The 19,942-nt window shown below is 37.4% G+C and overlaps 1 protein-coding gene across 17 annotated transcripts in view; it reads right to left on the bottom strand.

The window, feature by feature from the left end:
• The window catches only part of SCMH1 (Scm polycomb group protein homolog 1), a 234,045-nt gene that overhangs the window by 134,329 nt on the left and 79,774 nt on the right, over positions 1–19,942 (bottom strand). For 6 of the 17 annotated variants that reach the window (XM_017873241.1, XM_017873240.1, XM_017873246.1 and 3 more), the window contains 2 exons: positions 12,516–12,586; positions 1,594–1,828 (listed from right to left, as the gene is read on the bottom strand). In XM_017873241.1, coding sequence (XP_017728730.1) covers positions 1,594–1,828; positions 12,516–12,586 — 306 coding nt within the window. Of the gene's footprint in view, positions 1–1,589; positions 1,829–12,515; positions 12,587–13,493; positions 13,637–19,942 lie in introns of all 17 variants that reach the window. The other 11 variants (XM_017873247.1, XM_017873249.1, XM_017873250.1 and 8 more) reach the window with 5 other exon arrangements.

The following is a 19,942-nucleotide window of genomic DNA, read 5'->3' as shown; positions in this document are numbered from 1 at the left end:
CCTTTGTAGGGACATGGATGCAGCTGGAAACCATCATTCTCAGCAAACTATCGCAAGAACAGAAAACCAAACACTGCATGTTCTCACTCATAGGTGGGAACTGAACAATGAGATTACTTGGACACAGTAAGGGGAACATCACACACCAGAGCCTGTTGTGGGGTAGGGGGAGGGGGCAGGGATAGCATTAGGAGACATACCTAATGTAAATGACAAGTTAATGGGTGCAGCACACCAACATGGCACATGTATACATATGTAACAAACCTGCACGTTGTGCACATGTACCCTAGAACATAAAGTATAATAAAAAAAAAATGATACCACAAGAGTACAATCAACAAAACATAATTTTAGGAAATTTAAAAGACAAATGACTTAGGTTTTTAAACAAGTAAACTGCAAGAAAAAAATGAGAGCAGAGGAGAACTCGTAGATTTAAAGAAACTTAAAGGACATATCAACTAACTGCAGTGTGTGGATTCCAATTAGATTCTGATTTGAAAAACTGATATAAATGAGAGAGACAGAGAGACAGAGAGAGAGAGAGAGACAGAGAGACAGACAATTCGGAAAATTTAAACACATTAAAACACTTGCTGATATTAAGAAATTATCATTGGCTTATTTATATGTAATAACAGTATGGTATGTTTAAGACATCCTTGCCCATGACAGAGACATACTAAATACTTTCATGATAAAATGATGCTATGTTTAACAATTGGAGGTGGGGACAGAAAGTGTATATAAGTATAGATAAAACTATATTGACTTCAACAATGAAGGTTACACAAGCATTCACTATGCTATTTTCTCTTACCTTTTATATGTTTGAAATTTTACATTACAATTGTTTTTTTAACGGGGGAAAATGTTAAATAAGTACCTAGGGAGCCCAAGATACATGCTCTCTACCTCTCAATCTAGCACAGCTTCCTTAGAGAAAATATAGCCGAAGTCCATAATCTAACTCTCTCGGTGCCCCATTTAGACTCCCTATAATAGTGATTGACAGTAACTGAAAAGAAGGGCTGAATCCCCCAGATTTATTAAGGCAAAAGCTGGAGGGGAATCTTATCTGGAAAGAAAACCTAGTGGGGTATTATATTTTAAAAAATGATTTTATGTAATAATGGATTCAAAGTGAGAAAACTCCAAGGACCAGGTGAGAATTAGTGAGAAAGGAGATAAGAGATCCTTGTAACAGTCATGCTTTCTACTGGCAGATTTTCTCTCAGTTCTCATCATCATGATAGGATTTGGTGAAAGCTTTATGCTTTTTGAGATAGGTTAAATGGCAAGACCTCCTTCCATTCTCACTCTTGGGTAAATGGGCACCGGCCAAGAAGAACAAAGGGTGTGATTTCTTGTTAGAAAGAATTTGGGAGAAGCCTGGTTAGCATAAGCTAATGTAGAGATGGAGATGTCCAAATTGCGCAGCTTGTTTCATTTTGGGTGGGCCTTTTTAGGAGACTACATGAAAAATAAGGGACAAACAGGGGAACCTAGGCTTTCCCATATTAGAATGTTCAGTTTTTGGAAGCTAACTATTAATAATTGGCTAGAAAGAGTTTGGGTTTACTTACTCACCAAGAGGTGGCTGTAGCATACCCCCATTCTTTTCACAGTTCCCAACAGGCTGAATTTCAGCTGAGTCAACCAGCCGCCAGAAGTCATTTTTGTTGTCACTCCCATCAAGGCGCAGGCGAAGGCGGGCACCTGTCAGTCCAACTACTGTGGCAATACAGGTGGATGTGGTGTTCCTAGGGTCCTGTGCTTCCAATTTCATACTGATCTTGAATTCGTTGCTTGGAGGTGTGTAGGACTGGGAAAAACAAGGCATGAGGTTTAGACAGACTAACAGTAAACCCCCAAAATTCATATTTTGGATTCAGATTGGTTATAGCTGGGCCAGGAACAACCAACTGAATTATTCCCTAATAATTCAGAAAGGTTTCGTGCAAAAGAAACAATGAAAGGTAAGATGAAGGGTAAAAAATTACTTTCCAATGAAGCATCAAATAGACCCATACCAGTTAAAATAAAGGACAAGAATGTCTTATATAGGCCAGTTAATTAAATGTTTTCTCATCCTATAATTCTCTAACTCCCTACCCTTCCAGGTAGGGACTTTTTAGTCCCTTTCTAGTCTTTTTAGGACTACTACGTCCTATTAAACTATAATATTCTTTGTGTCTCTTTGTGGAATATTTTAGTATATTGATGTGTATATCTACCACACAGACTACTAGGGGCTGATTTTTTCTTATTTCAACAATAACTTACTAATCAATTCATACAATTGACATACAATAAACTATACACTTTAGTAAGTCTTGACATATGTATATGACCATGCTACCATATACACCATATAAACCTGTGAAAGCATCACCACAATAAAAATAATGAACATGGCAAGTTGTCACATGCTCTTTTGTAATCTCTTCTTTTGGCCCCTCCAGAACCTCTGTACCCAGGCAACCAATGGTATACTTTCTATCACTGCAGATTGCTTTGCATTTTCTAGTCTTAGAAAGAATCACAGAAGATGTACTTTCTTTTTTGCCTAGCTTCTTTCACTCAGCATAACTACTCTGATATTCAACCATATTAATAATTCATTTCCTTTTACTGTTGAGCAGTATAACCGTGCTGATGGAGATTTGGTTTGCTAAAGCGGCTAGAAACATTTAAGTACAAAATTTCGTGTAGGGAAATATACTTTCTTTCTTCTTGCACAAATACCTAGGAGTGAAATGGCTGGATCATATGGTAGGTACATGTTTAAATCACAAAACAAAAAATTAACCATTTTAAGGTATATAATTCTATGATTTTTAGAATATTCTCAGAGTTGTGTAAACACTATTCCTATCTAATTTTATAACATTTCCATAATCCCCTCAAAATGAACCCCATGCCCCAATGGAGTCATTCCCCACTATCCTCCCAGCCCAGACCCTAGAAACCATTAATCTACTTTCTGTTTTTCATGGATTTACCTATTCTGGACATTTCATACAGATGGAATTATATGATGTGTGGCCAATATGTGAATAATTTCTTTCATTTAGCAAAATGGATTCAAGTTTCACCCATGTCAGTGAGTGTATCAGTACTTCATTCCTTTTCATTGACGAACAATATTCCATTGTATGGATATACATTTTGCTTACTCATTCATCAGCTGACGGACATTTGGGTTGTTTCCTCTTTTTGGCTATTATGAATAACAATGTGATGAACATCTATGGTATATTTTTCTGTGGACATGTTTTCTATTTTCTTAGGCATATACTTATGAGTGAAACTGCTGGGTCATGTGGTAACTCTGTTTAACATTTTGGGTAACCTCTGAACTGTCTTCTCAAGTAGCTACAGGATTTCATAATTTCACCACCAATGTACGAGGGTTCCAGTTTCTACATATCCTCAGCAACATTTGCCATTGTTTGTCTTTTTGATGTTAGAGTCATCTAGTCAATGTGATGTATATCTCATTGCAGTTTTAATTAGCATTTCTCTAATGACTGCTGAGTATCTTTTATGTGCCTAACTGGTCATTTGTATATATTTGGAGAAATACCTATTCAACTTATTTGTCCATTTTAAAATCATGTTGTCTTTTAATTCCCAGTTTTTTTTTTGTTTTGTTTTGTTTTTTTTTGAGATAGAGTCTCGGTCTACTATCGCCCAGGCTGGAGTGCAGTGGGTCACTGCAAACTCTGCCTCCCGGATTCACAGCATTCTCCTGCCTCAGCCTCCCAAGGCAGGGACTACAGGCACCCGCCACCACACCCGGATAATTTTTTGTCTTTTTCGTAGAGATGGGGTTTCACCGTGTTAGCCAGGATGGTCTCAATCTCCTGACCTCGTGATCCGCCCACTTCGGCCTCCCAAAGTGCTGGGATTACAAGTGTGAGCCACTGAGCCCGGCCTAATTCCCGAGTTTTAAGAGTTCTTTCTATATTCTGGATACAAGTCCTTTACCAGATATATAATTTGCAAATATTTTCTCCCATTGTGTGGGTTGTCCTTTTCACTTTTTTGACGGCGTGGAAACAAAAATCTTTTAATTTTGACGAAGTTTAAGTTATGTATGTTTTCTTTTGTTGTTTATGTTTCTGGTGTTGTATTATCTAATCCAAGGTCATGAAGATTTCCTCCTATGTTTCCTTTAAAGAGTTTTGTAGTTTTAACTCTGACATTTAGGTCCATGATCCCCTTGAAGTTAATTTTTGTATATGGCATAGAGGTAGGGTCCAACTTCACTTTTTTCTATGTGGATAAGCAGCTGTTCCTGCACCAGTTGTTGAAAAACCCATTGAACTGTCTTGGTACCCTTGTGAAAAATCAATCGACCATAAATTGGTGGTTCAGTTTCTGTATTCTCAATTTTAATTCATGGATCTATATGTCTATCTTCCTGCCAGAACCATGACATCTTAAGTACTGTAGCTTTGTAGTAAGATTTGAAATCAGGAAATGTGAATGCTTTAGCTTTGTTCTCTTTTCACGATTGCTATGGCTATTCTGGGTCTCTTCTAAGAATTTTAGCACCAATTTGTCAATTTCTGCAAAAAAGGCAGCTGGGATTTTGACAGAGATTGTGTTGAATCTACAGATCAATTTGGAAAATAATGCTGTCAGTTATGTCATTTGCAAGTATAGTCATGTTCCATATAATGACGTCTGCTCAACAATAGACTATATATAGATTGTGGTCCCATAAGATTACAATGGGGCTAAAAAATTCCTGCATCCTAGTTATACTGCAGCTGTTTGAAGGTCCTAGAGCAACATATTACTCACATTTGTGGTGATGCTGGTGTAAAAAAACCTACTGTGCTGCCAGCTGTATAAAAGTATAGCACATACAATTAGGTACAGTAGATAATACTTGATAACAAATTACTATGTTGCTGGTTTATGTGTTTAATATATATTTTTAATCATTATTTTAGAGTGTATTCTTTATACGAAAATAAAAGTTAACTAAAAAACAGCCTCAGGCAGCTCCTTCAGAAGGTATTCCAGAAGAAGGCATTGTTACCATAGGAGATTACAGCTCCATCCATGCATGTAACTGCCCCTGAAGACCTTCCAGTAGGCTCAGAAGTAGAAGTGGAAGACAGTGATACTGATGATCCTGAGTCTGTGTAGGCCTAGGGTAATGTATGTGTTTGTCTTAAGTTTGGTAACAAAAAGAGTTTAAAAGGTAAAAAAAAAAATTAAAATTAAAAAATTAAAATTATTTTGTACACCTGTACAATGTGTTTTAAGCTAAGTATTATTACAAGAGTCAAAAGTTAAAAAATTTAAGTTTATAAAGTGAAAAAGTTACAGTAAGCTAAGGTTAACTCCTTATTGAAGAAAGAAAAATGTTTAAACAAATTTAGTGTAGCCTGGGTGCACGTGTTCATAACGTTGACAGTGGTATTCAGTAATCTCCTAGGCCTTCATGTTCATTCACCACTTACTAATTGACTCACTCAGAGCAATTTCCAGTCCTACAAGCTCCATTCATGGTAAGTGCCTGATACGGGTGTACAAGTTTTAGTATACCTTTTATACCATATATTTTTTTTACTATACCTTTTCCATGTTTAGATATGTTTATGTAGACGAATGTCATTGTGTTACAACTACCTACAGTATCCAGTATAGTAACATGCTGGACAGTTTTGTAGCCTAGGAAGAACAGGCTATGGCCTAGGTGTGTAGTAGGCTATAGTAACCAGGTTTGTGCAAGTATATTCTATGTTCGCACGACGATGAAATTGCTTAACAATTCATTTCTTAGAGCATATCCCTATCATTAAGAAAGGCAAAACTATTCTCTCCTAGTCTGTGACCTGTATTTTTGTTCTCTTACCAGTATCTTTTGAAGAGCAGAAGTTCTTAAGTTTGACAAAGTGCACTCTATTTTTTTAATGAATCAAAATTTTGGTCAGGTATCTTCTAAAGTTTCCTTTATATAAATTTTGCATATTTGTTAGTTCCTCCCCTGCCCCACCCAAAGTAGTTGAACCATTTTGCATTTTCACCAGCAGCATATGAAAGTTCCATTTATTCTACATCTTTGCCACTATTTAATATGGTCAGCCTTTTGAAAATCTGAGCCATTTAAATAAATGTATAGTGATAGCTTTAGTACTAATCACTTTTAATTTGTATTTCCCTAATGAAATAATGGTATTGAGCATCTCTATTCATGTACTTTCTTGTCCTGCATACATTTTCCTTGGTGTTTGTTCTAATCTTTCAACCCAGATCCCTTTTATTTCTTTTTCTGGCCTATTTGCATTGGTAGTACAATACTGAATAAAAGTGGCAAGAGCAGATATCCTTGTCTTGTTCCTGACCTTAAGGGGAAAGCATTTAGCCTTTTCGCCATTAAGTATGATATTATTAAATGCCCTTTATGATATTAAAAAATGCCCTTTAGAGTTTAGAATTCAGAAAGTTCCCTTCTATTTCTAGTTTGGTGAGAGTTTTTAGTTTTTATTTAGTAATGGACATTTAATTTTGTGAAATGCTTTTTCTGCATCTATTGAGATAACAGTATTTTTTTTCTTTATCATGTGTGCATATGGTAAATTCCATTGATTAATTTTTGAAATTGAAGCCAACTCTGCATTCCTAGAATTAATCCCACTTGCTCATGATGAGTTATTCTTTTCACATATTGTTAGATTTTTTCCCTTCAATTTTACTTAAAATGTTTACATTTATTTTCATGTGTGATATGGCTGCACAGTTTTCTTTTCTTTCAATGTCTTTGCTTGGTTTTGGTGTCAGAAATATTTGCCTTCATAGAATGAGTTAGGAGACATCCTTTTCTGTTAAATTTTCTAGAAGAGTCAATACAGAATTTGTAATATTTTTTCCTTAAATGTTTGAAACACCAGTAAAGGTATCTAGGCCTGGAATTTTCTTTGTGGAAAAGTTTTTAACTACAAATTCAATTTCTGTAACAGAAATAGTGCCATTCAGGTTTTCTCTCTTCTTGACTGAGCTTTGGTAATTTGTGTCATTCATGAAAGTTGTCCATTTCATCTTAGTTGTCAGAGTAAAATGCATACATTTGTTCATAGTACTCCCTTAATTCTTTTATTATCTGCTGAATCTAAAGTGAAGTCACCTCTCTGATTTCTTTTTTTCTTTTTCTTTTTTTTTTTTTGAGACAGAAACTCACTGTGACCCAGGCTGGAGCGCAGTGGTGTGATGACAGCTCACTGCAGCCTTGACCTCCTGAGCTCAAGCAATCCTCCTACCTCAGCCTCCCAAGTGGCTGAGACCACAGGCATGCATTACCATGCCCAGCTAATTAAAAAAAACTTTAAAAAAATTTTCATAGACATGGGTTCTCGCTATGTTGCCCAGGCTGGTCTTGATCTCCTAGGCTCATGTGATCCACCTGCATCAGCCTCTTAAAATGTTGGGATTACAGCTGTGAGCCACTGTGCCCGGTCCTCTGTCATCTGTGATACTGGTGATTTGTGTCTTCTTTTATTCTTGATTACTCTAGTTACAGGTTTATCACTTTTATTTATCTTTGCAAAGAACCAGCTTTTGGTTTCAGGGGCTTTTTCTCTATATTTTTATTTCACTGATTCATAGTCTAATCTTTATTACTTGCTTTTCTCTGCTTAATTTGAAATTAACTTGCTCTTTTTTTCTCCCTACTTTTCTAAAGTGGAAACTGAGGTCATTAATTGAGCTGCTTTAGCACCACCCCACAAATTCTGAAATGTTCTTTCATTTTCATTGAGTTGAAAATACTTTCTAATGTTCCTTTCAGTTTCTAAGTACTCATGGAGTATTTAAAAATGTGTTAGTTTTCAAATACTTGGAGATTTTCCAGATAACTTCCCACCATTGTTTTTTAATTTAATTTCCTTACAATCAGAGAACATACTTTTGTTGTTGTTGTTTTTGAGACAGAGTCTCACTCTGTCACCCAGGCTGGAGTGCAGTGGCATGATTCAGCTCAGTGCAACCTCCACCTCCAGGGTTCAAGCCATTCTCCTGACTCAACCTCCTGAGTAGCCGGGATTACAGGTGCCACCACGCCTATTTTTTGTATTTTTAGTAGAGACGAGGTTTCACCATATTGGCCAGGCTGGTCTTGAACTCCTGAGTTCAGATGATCTGCCTGCCTTGGCCTCCTAAAGTGCAGGGATTACAGGCACGAGCCACTGCACCTGGCCAGATAACATGTTTTGTATTGCTTAAATCCTCTTAAATTTCTCAAGCCCTAGAAAAAAGAAAGAAAGAAAGAAAAATTCTGAAGCCTCATTTAATGGTGCAGAATGTGGTCTATCAAGATAAATGTTCTGCATGCACTTGGAAAGAATGTGTATTCTACATATGTTGGACAGTATTCTATATATGTCAGTTAGGTCAAGTTAGTTCATAGTGTTGTTCAAATCCACTATATATTTGCTGATTTTTTTCTCTACTTGTTCTTTTATTATACAGAAAGGAGTACTAAAAGTCTGACTATAGATAATTTTGGATTTATCTGTTTCTCCTACTAGTTCTATTGGTTTTTGCTTCATGTCAGGATTTGTCTGATTCTTTTATCATTATAAAATTAACTTCCTTAATTAACCCTGTTAATATTATTTGGTTTGAAGTGTACTTTGATATTAATATAGCCATTTCACCTTTATTATGGCTAATGTCAGCATGGTATATCATCTTCATACATTTACTTTTAACCTATTTAAAGCATAATTTTTCCAATCATAGCAAGCTCAATAGTAAAGAAACAGAAAACAAGTGTAAGTTTTGAAGGCAGTATATAATTGGGTTTTGCTTTTATCCAATGTGCCAATTTCCGCTTTTTAACATTTAGACCATTTATATTTGATTACTGATATAGCTGGGTTTAAATAAAACATCTTGCTATTTTTTCCCATTATTCTAGTGGTTGCATTAGAGTTTATAGTACAAACATCTTTAACTTACCAGTCTATCAAGTAAGATAGTACTACTTCATGCATGAGAACCTTGTAATATACTTAAGATTCCTCCCTTCCTGCCTTTGTGCTACTCTTATCATACATTTTACTTATATATATCATCCTCACAATATATGGGTTATTATTGTCTACACAATTATCTTTTACACAGATTTAAATAAGAAAACATCTTATATATCTAGGCTTATAATGACAATTTCCAGTGACCTTCATTTCTTTGTACAGATCTGTTATTTCATTTGATATCATTTTCTTCCAGCTTGATGAACCTCCTTTAACATTCTTGAGGTGTGAGTCTGTGAGTGATGAATTCCTTCAGCTTTTGTAAATCTGAAAATATCTTTATTTCTTTCACCTTTGTGTTTGAAAGACATCTTTGCTGGCTGCAGTAGTCCAGGTTGACAGGTTTTTTTTTTTCTTTTAGTACTGTCAAGGTGTTGTTCAATTTTGTTCTTGCTTATATTGTTTCTAACAAGAAATACAATTCTTACATTAGTTATCCTGTATATAAAGTGTCTTTTTTCTCTGGCTGCTGTTGAGTTTTCTCTATCAATGGTTTTATGCAATTTGATTATGATATGCCTCAGAGTAGTTTTCTTCTTATTTTTTGGGATTCCTTGAATTTCTTGATTCTGTGGACCTAGAGTTTTATTTTATTTATTTATTTATTTATTTATCTATTTATTTATTTATTTTGAGATGGAGTTTCACTCTGTCACCCAGGCTGGAGTGCAGTGGCACGATCTCAGCTCACTGCAAGCTCTGTGTCCCAGGTTCACGTCATTCTCCTGCCTCAGTCTCCCAGGTAGCTGGGACTACAGCTGCCCACCACCACGCCCAGCTAATTTTCTTGTATTTTCAGTAGAGATGGGGTTTCACCATGTTAGTCAGGATGGTCTCAATCTCCTGATCTCATGATCTGCCCGCCTTGGCCTCCCAAAGTGCAGGGATTACAGGCGTGAGCCACCATGCCCGGCCGTTATTTTTAATTTTGGAAAAATTTTAGCCATTATTTCTTCAAATATTTTTTCTATCCCCCATCACTTCTCTCCTCTGGGGACTCCAATTACATGTCTATTTTGTCACTTGAAGTTATCCCATAGTTCACTGGTGCTCTTCTCATTTTTTCTAAATTCCTTTTTCTCTTTGTGTTTCATTTTGAATAGTTTCTATTGTTATGTTTTCAAGTTTACTAATTTCTTCTGGCATTAATCCAATCTAGTGTATTTTTCATTTCCCACATAGTAGCCCAGTGAGTCTTTTCAATATCTTCCATGTCTCTGCTTAATATCTGAACATAACAAATACATTAAAATAATTATTTTAATGTGTTTGTCTGCTATTCTATGATTTGTGTAGAGTCTGAGCCAGTTTCAATCAATTATTCTCTAGATGATTGGTTGCATTTTCCTGCCTCTTTGCATGCCTGGTAGTCTTTGGTTGAAAGTTAGATCTGGTGAATTTTACCTGTTGGGTACTGGATACTCTTGCATTCCTGTAAATCTTCTTGGGCTTTGTTCCTCGATGCAGTTAAGTTACTTATAAAATGGTTTGATCCTCTTGAGTTTTACCTTTATGATTTGTCAGGCTGGACTGAAGCAATGCTCAATAATATAAAGTTCAATGCTCAATGTTAATTATTTTCCAATACTGAGCAAGACCTTCCTGAGTATTATACCCAATGCCCAATCAATTATGAGATGTTCTAGTCTAACTGGTGAGATCAGGAACTATTCGCAGCCCTATGTGAGTGCCAGGTTCTATTCCTTTGAATCCTTTCAGACAGTTTTTTCCTTTAGCCTTAGGTAGTTTTCTCATATGCATGTATAAAATGGTAGTCTTTTCCTGGACGCTCTGAAGATCACTGTGGTTTTGTGTGCAGCTTTCTCCTCTCTGACACTCCATCCTGTAAATTCTAGCCACCTTGGTTTCTCTGGACTCTCATTTTTTTTCTTCCATTTCTTCCAATTAGGGAGTCTGCTGGGCTCAACATGAGTTCCCTTTCCCTGGGCCATGGTCTGGAAACTGTTAAGACAGTAAGCTAGAAAATCATAGAGGCAGCTCAACTCATTTGACCTAGAGATCACTATTTGGCTGCTTGATTTTTAGTGACTTAAAAACCATTGTTGGCTGGGCCCGGTGGCTCACACCTGTAATCCCAGAACTTTGAGAGGCCAAGGTGGGTGGATCACCTGAAATCAGGAGCTGGAGAGCAGCCTGGCCAACACAATGAGACCCTGTCTCTACTAAAAATACAAAAATTAGCCAGGCATGTTGGTGTGTGCCTGTAGTCCCAGCTACTCGGGAGGCTGAGGCAGGAGAACTGCTTGAAGCCGGGAGGCAGAAGTTGCAGTAAGCCAAGATCACGACACTGCACTCCAAGAGACTGTCTTGGAGTGAGAGAGCGAGACTGTCTCAAAACAAAACAAACCAAACCATTATTAACATACACTGTCTTTTTAAAAAATGGTTTCAGGTGGAAGTATAAATTCAGTCCCTTTCATTTCAAATGAGCAGAAGTCCCGAATTTGTATTTCTACTTAGAAAACAGACAAAATTCTATGGCCAGGCACGGTGGTTCATGCCCCAGCACTTTGGGAGGCCGAGGTGGGCAGATCATGAGGTCAGGAGATCAAGATCATCCTGGTTAACATGGTGAAACCCCGTCTCTATTAAAAATACAAAAAATTAGCTGGGCATGGTGGCAGGCGTCTGTAGTCCCAGCTACTCTGGAGGCTAAGGCAGAAGAATGGCGTGAACCCAGGAGGCGGAGCTTGCATCGAGCCGAGATTGTGCCATTGCACTCCAGTCTGGGTGACAGAGCAAGACTCCATCTCAGAAAAAAAAAAAAAAAAGAAAAGAAAAAACAGACAAAATTCAAACTCAACCAGAAATGTTGACAGTGTGAGGAAATAACCTTTGAGTACTAAAGGAAAAGATTGTAGGTAACTTCCTGATGTTTAGCTTTGTTTAGCACCGGAACACTTCTTTGCTTATCAACCATATCATATACTGATACAGTCAATACCATCTGTGCGTTGTCTGGGTTACTTAATCCTTGTGGGAAACTCTGGATGACCTCTGATGAGCTCCTGAAATGCTTCACAGTGGGACTCAGTGTCAACATTCTTATAGAAAGATAAGATTGTGACAGGAGTGCTGAGTACAGAGAAAGAAATACTGCTCCATTTTCAACAATGTCTATGGACTATAACTCTCTTTCCTGTCTGAAATAAGAGCTCTAGTAAAAATTAGCAGCTGTTTTCAGTAACACAGAATATCCTCAAGGAGGTAAAGAAGGAGGCAAGGGTGTTACTTGGGATGAAGATGGGAAGAATGTCTGCTGCCAAAACTCACAGTGACCAAATTTCACTTCTTGAGCTGTGTTCTTCCCATAGAAGTTTATTCTGGGGCCCTGAGGTAAGAAGCCCAAGGGCTTCCACCTCCTGTTTTGATTGTCTAAAAACCATTAAAAAATGACTTATCTTCCACCTACTAAAGATGTTGAAAATCAATTACCTGCTTGAAGCAATGGACAGGCGCTGGGACTGAACATGTTTCTTTTAGGTATTTGTCCCAGGTAAAATGACCTGTAAAGGAAATAGAAATCTATATCACAGTCAACTTCCTAAAAAAAATGTTTTCAGGATATAATCTACACTAAACAGTAAGCTATTTGTAGACTAGTTTTGAGCATAAAAAACATATTTTTTTCCTGTTTGAGCTCAAAGGAGTATTAAGGGGAAGAATCTAAGTGACCTGAGCAGATGTTTTAGATTCATGTTTTAAAATAATGGTCTAAAGATGGCTTAGGGTGTTCTTTATGCTCATTCCTAAAGTGATCCAAAATGCCAAAGCAAGATATATCAGTACTTCAAAGAAGTGCCCAGGAAGCTCATGGAAAACAGAATGGAAGAGGCGGAAAGCGGGTGGGGAGATTCCTTTTGAACACTCTGACTCTCAGAAAGGTCCCTCATTGCTGTCAAGTGGCAGCTTTTAATACCCAATATGGTTGGATTCCAGCATCTCAGCTCAGGAAGAATGAAGAAAAGGCTGTCTAGAGACAAGGGGCGAGATGATTTGAGGGGAGGGGAAGCCAGATGAGTGAGATTATAGTTGAATCCTCACTCGAAAAACTGGCTCTCACCTACCCTTACTGCACCCCCATCCTAGCCACAGTGCGTTGCTCTGAGGTACAAAGTGACAAAGATCTGTTAATTTAGAGCAAAGTAGGACCTGGGAAGCACGTCTGATGACAGTAAATAAGAACAAGCTGGGGAGTCTGTAGAATCGTTTAGCCTCTTGAACTGGCCTTACACCCTCTCAAAGTTTGAAGAACATTGTCCTAGATAAACAATCTTCAAGGTGACACTGTGCTGGGGCAAGGGAAAACATATTAAGGTAGGCCATTAGATACAGATCTCATTGGATCACTAAAGATTATCAAATTCTTTATTTAAAGGTTAAACCAATTACCAGTCTCCCCCTAATACCCACCTAGAGGTGACCCCATGATGGAGCAGGGAAGGTCCCAGAGAATCTCACAAGCTAAAACACTGTAGCAAACCAGCATTTCTTGAAGCTTCCTCTGTAGTGGAGCAGCACAGAGCCCCTTTGGGCCATGCAAAAAGCACTAGATGCTGGGAATAAAAATGAGTCACTGAATGATGATATCTAAATCACTCCAAAGATGATGCCAAGACTTTACACTCTATTTATTTTATAGCTTCTGTTTTATAACTGGTTCCTTTCCCACTATCTTTATCTAAGTCAAATAGATTTGGCCAGAAATCACAGTCAGTTCTGAACTATTTCATGAACTGGCTGATGATTAATCATCATGACTAGACAGTTAGTCCATAGGGCAAATGAGATGACTATTTTCTGAAGTCAAGGTTTAAAGACGTTATCAGAATTTAATGAAGAGTTTGCTCCTAGTTGACAGGGCCCTAAAGCAAGGACTGAATACATTTCATCACTGTTTGCTATTAGAAAAATAAAACATTACAATTTATTATTCCATCCTTACAAATGAAAGATTAAATCAAATAGCAAGTTTTGGATTTCCCTGGATTGAGAATCTTCAACTCCGGCATCTAGAGCAGCACTGTCCAGTAAAACTTTCTGTGCTGACTAAAATGTTCTGTATCTGTGCTAGCCAATAAGGTGGCCACTAGCCACATAACTACTGGACACTTGAAATGTGGGTAGTGTAAGAAACTAAATTTTATTAATTTTAATTAATTTAAATTTAAATCCCCACATGTAACTAATAGTTACTGTATTAGGAAGCACAGATCAAGAGTTTTGGTCAGTCCTGGGTAACTGCTTATATCAGCGTAAGTTCTGACTAAAAGCACCCAAGAGACTTTGGTCTTAAGAATAATGGTAGCATGAGGGGTACCACAGTAATTAGGGTATTAATTACAGTTCTCCATTTTACATATCAACCATGGTAATCAATCCCTATTCTGTAATGTACATAGGCTAGAAACCTCAGCCCTTTTACCACTTAGGAAATATTCTATTACTAACTGAATGAAAAGGAACCTCTGTTTAAAGTAGTTCACCTACTGTGATGGCTGACTGGCTTGAACCATACCTAGAGGGTATTTTCCTTTTATTTGACTTCTTGGGCTACCTAAGACTTAGTTCCTTATTATCAGGTGAACTGCAAAATAAGATAATTTTTATGACTTAGTAAGAATGTTTGGACACCTATTGTAATGCCCATGATGAAGCCAGACATAATATGTCTGCCATATCTCCAAGCACTAAAGTAACCACAAAAGAAATAGGACAGGCACCAAGGTATAGATCCAGAGTTAGCAAGCTTCCCGTTAAAGACAATATAATAAAAATTTTATGCTTTCTAGGCCATACAGTCTATGTCATAGCTACTCAGCTCCACTACTCCAGTGTGAAAGCAGCCACAGACAAGCTGTGCATAAATTAGTATAGCTGTTCCACTCAAACTTTATTTACATAAACAGGCAGAGGGCTGGATTTGACCTCCCAACAGTAGTTTGCCAGACCTCTGGTATAAATCATTGACTCTCAAGTGATACTTATAGTCTCATTTCTTTAAACAAAGTTCTGGGCCCCACCTTCAGAAGTTCTCATTCAGTAGGCTCCAAGTGTGGCCTGAGAACATGCATTTTCCAAGGCTCCCTAGGTAATCTGGATTAACATCTGTGACTAAGAACTACTACTGGTGTAGTTTAAATAATGTAATATTGGGAGTCTGAAGATGTTGGTAAAAGTCTTGTTTCTACAGCTAACTATCTTGAGTAAATTACTTAATCCTTCCAAGCCTCAGTTTACTCATCTGAAAGATGAAGACAATATCTGTCTTACAAGATTGTACATAGATTCTTCATTCAAAAATATTTAAACTTCTCCAAGTACAAATAACTGTGTTAAATGTTAGGGGAACAAGGTAAGAAATGATTTCTCAATTTATGGAGCTTTCAGTCTAGAGATAAACAGGGACATTAATAAACATAACACAAGTAATCTGTTATGATAATGATAAAGTTAACGAGGTAGTACAGGTTGTCTTGAAAATGCAGAGCATGAAAATCTTGTTCATGCTTGGGCTCAGAGATTACTATGAAAATTAATATTATTAACTAACAAAGGTATAATGTTTTATAATTTAAACATATAAAATTTGAGTGTTTTCAATTATTCCAAAATTATAATTCAAAATTATAATTCAAAATATTCAAACAGTATAATTTGAATGTTTTCAATTATTCATTCAACAGATATTTAACTATCCTCTATGTGCCCGGCAATATGACAGGGGTCCCTGCCCTCATTTACGTGCCAGTGTATGATGAGACACAGCTAACACATAAACAATAAATAAACAAGACGGTAAGTGAAAAGAACTTGAAGGGAATAAAATGAGGTGATGCGATAGAGACTGGGAGCTATCTTAGTAAAGTTACGGACAGATACTCTTCAGAGGAAATGTCTGAGCTAAGACTTCACAGATGAGAAAAAGTCAGCCATCATTTACTAAATAATGCTTATAAAAGTGTTTTTATAAACTCTGATGCATACCACATGATGTTTACATTTATTATTAAAAAAGAAAAAAAGGTCCCTGCCCTGAAGGGACTTAAAAATGGCATTAACGTACCTTGGTCCATAAAATATAAAGCACAAGAGGTCACCTAGTTAAATGCATGAATCACTTTCTCTAATTTCATTCATTCAGCAAATATTTACTGAATACCTACTATACGTTAAGCTTGGTTCTAGGCACTGGTGATATATAGCAAAATACAGTGCAGCCGAAGTCTCTGCCCACAGGGAGCTTACATTCTAACGAGAAAGACAGACAACAAACAAACAAACAAACAAACAAACAAATATGTCAGCTGGTCCAGAGGGTAACAGAGACACCATATTAATTATACAATTCCTGGCTATTTTGAAATTTAAAAAAATAAAAGTATGAGGTAAAAAAGGTGTGCTATTTTAGGCAGGGCAGTCAAAAAAGGCATCTTGATAAGGTGACATAAAAGTTGAGATTTAGGCCGGGTATGGTGGCTCACTCCTGTAATCCCAGCACTTTGGGAGGCCGAGGTGGGAGGATCACCTGAGGTAAGGAGTTCAAGACCAGCCTGGCCAACATGGTGAAACCTTATCTCTACTAAAAGAAATACAAAAATTAGCTGGGCATGGTGCCAGACACCTGTAAATCCCAGCTACTCGGGAGGCTAAGGCAGGAGAACTGCTTGAACCTGGGAGGTGGAGGTTGTGATGAGCTGAGATCGCGCCACTGCACTCTAGCCTAGGTGACAGAGTGAGACTCCACCTCAAAAAAAAAAAAAAAAAAAAAGTTGAGATTTGAATGGTCCTTTCAGCCTCTGCTTAAATACTTCCAATCATGCGACACCCATTATTTAGCTATTACTCAACAGTACAAATGGACAGACTACTCTTTATAGTCAGCCAACATCTGCCTTCTAACCTCTACTGGTCCTAGATATATCTAATCTCTATGTCCCAAATCCCTCGACTGCTCCTCATTTGACAGGCTGGTTACTCATGTCTGGCTACTGTTCTGGCCACATTCCCTAAGAGAATTCTACTTTGTTCAACCTAAATGTGAACCCAAATTCCTAAAAGCAATTAAGGATAATCAATGTCTTTAGATAAGAAATTCCACTCCACTAACACCGTATAAATAGTTTTCTATGTACCAAAGTTTAAATAACAATATATTTGTTAAACGCCACTGATGGTAATTTAAGTGTCTTTATTTTATTTTATTTTACTTTATTTTGAGACAGGGTCTTGCTTTGAGTCAGTGTCAGGCTAGTACAGTGGTGCAAACACAGCTAATTGCAGCCTCGACCTCCTGGGCTCAAGCGATCCTCTCATCTCAGCCTCCCTAGTAGCTGGGACTACAGGTGTGTGCCACCATGTCTAGCTAATTTTTGCATTTTTTGTAGAGACAGGGCTATGCCAAGTTGCCCAGGCTGTTCTTGAACTCCTGAGTTCAAGCGATCTACCTGCCTCGGCTGCCCAAAGTGCTGGGATTACAGGTATGAGTCACAGATTTGGGATTTGTCCTAAGGGTGGGACTAATGGACAAAGAGCGTGCACAGTTTAGATTTTGATACAACATATATATTGCTGAAATATCCTCTAGAAAGAATATACTGATTTTTTTTTTTTCTTAGAGACAGGGTTTCCCTATGGAGCCCAGGCTAGTCACAAACTCCTAGACTTGTCCTTCTCCTGCCTTGGACTCCCACAGTGTGGGGATTACAAGTATAAACCAACTGTTTTTTTTTGTTTTTTGGTTTTTTTTTTTTTTTGAGACAAAGTCTCACTCAGATACCCAGGATGGAGTGTGGTGGCGCAATCATACCTCACTGTAACCCTGATCAGGACTCAAGCAACCCTCCGCACTCAGTTTCCAGAGTAGCTGGGACTACAGGTGTGCACCACAATGCTTGGCTAATTCTTTTCTTTTTAGTAGAGACGAGGTCTCACTATATTGCCCAGACTCAATTTCTATTCCTACCAAAAGTACACAAGTGTGTTTACCACATATTTGCTAAAACTGTATTTTAACAATTTCTATAATTTTGACAAATCTTATCAGTGAAAAAATAAAATAGTATTATAATTTTATTTGCAATTTTTGATTACTAATAAAGTCAAAGATCTCTTTAGCCTTATCAGCCAGTTTGTATTTTAGTTAGCCATTTTTCTGCTGAGATATTCTTTTGTTTTCTCACAGACTCTAGGAGTTCTTTGTAGATTAAGGAAAAGTCACTAGAAGAATTTTTACTTAAAAGAAATAAAGCATCTAGAGAAAGTGTTCTTTCCACTATACCACAGGTCCCTCTGAAAAGACACAGACTTTCAGGCAACAGAAAGAGAGGTTTAGATAAGGAAGAGAAATCAGAGGTGTTTTGGAGGGTCCAGGCAGATATCCTGATATGAGAAAGGTCTGGATTTGGGAAGCTTCACAGATGTAGAATCTTAACATTCAAGCTACCAAGGATGTTAGTGTTTCCTAAAACTCATGGTTTTCTTGGTCCCATATCTTTGCTCATGTTACTCACACTCAGTGACTCAGCAAAAATTTTACATTTTCTGTCAGAAGGCTTTGCAGAGAAAGGCTGGACAAATTCTACCATTTCCCCATCTCCTATAACATCCTGTTCATATCATATCACCATAATTATTTATGTAAGTTCTTTATGGATGGGGGCTCATATTCATTTTAAAAATATTTAAATGTTTAACATAGTGCCTGAAATTTAACAGAGGCTCAATATGAGTTTCTGAGTGAATGAAAAGAAGCACGCAAGTAATAATCCTATTCTTTCTTGGACTGATAAAATAATACCTGGGATATAATTCTGAAAACTATACTTTGAGAGAGAGCAAATCTGAGTTTAAATGATTACCTAGTGATGGTAAACAGACCCAAAACCATGTCACCTGAGGACCAGGTGAAGGAACATGAACAATTAGCATGAGTAAAAAAGTGAAGTCTCAGATCCATCCCCCATCTATCCAACAAATATTGATAGTGTGTGTCAAAGCACTGTGCTGGGTGCTGGACACATAACTGTGATCAAAATATCATCCTTGACCTCACAGAGTTTCAGTCTAGTGACAGACAGAGAATCTAGTGAGGGACAGAGACTAAACAGTCACCACTACGATAATGTGGTAAGTGCTACACTGGAGAGACAGAGGGTGCTATAGGAGCACCCAGAGTGCTTGTGGAAGCTTACCAAAGGAAGAAAACTCTAGGCTTCTAAGCTAAAGTGTAAAAGGATAAGCAGGAGTCAAAGAAAAAGGAAACCCTTTTTGTTTGTTTCAGACAGAAAGAAAGGCATTATAAAGGCCCAGACATGAGAAAAAGCAGTTCTAAAAGCAGATCTTTTGGTATGGCTGCTGGGTGGAGTTTAAAGAAAAAGTAGTTTAGAAAAAAGGTTACAGATAACGGCAGTGTTCAGGCATTAGAGAGCCAAATATACTGTATTACTGAGAAGAGAAAGCATTCAGGGTTCTGGGGTGAAGTCATTCTGGCTGTAAAGAATGGGCAGGAGTGGGATAGGGCTGGAGGCAAAAAGACCAGTTAGGAAGCTGTTTTAATAATCTAGGTGTGAGATGACTGTGGCTTCAACTATGAAAGTGGCAGGGTAGCAATGAGAAGGCAGTCCCTAGAGCTTCTTTCTAGAAATCAGGGTCAGTAAGTGAAAAATAGGCTAACCCTGTTTCAAATGGCCAGAAAGTTAGAGGGATGACTAACAGAAATTACAAAAAGAAGCATATTTTGGCCCAATAAATATGTCTAAATATGAAATGAATTACCTGAGGAGCTTCTAAGTTCTCAACTTGAGGAGTTCAAGATAAGACATTTTACAAAAAATTCAAAATGTTGAATTTTTTTTTTTTTT

The sequence above is a fragment of the Rhinopithecus bieti genome, unplaced genomic scaffold, assembly GCF_001698545.2.
Source record: "Rhinopithecus bieti isolate Rb0 unplaced genomic scaffold, ASM169854v2 scaffold_6907, whole genome shotgun sequence".
In the NCBI taxonomy this organism is placed as follows: Eukaryota; Metazoa; Chordata; class Mammalia; order Primates; family Cercopithecidae; genus Rhinopithecus; species Rhinopithecus bieti.
This window is presented reverse-complemented; position numbering and strand designations above follow the sequence as displayed.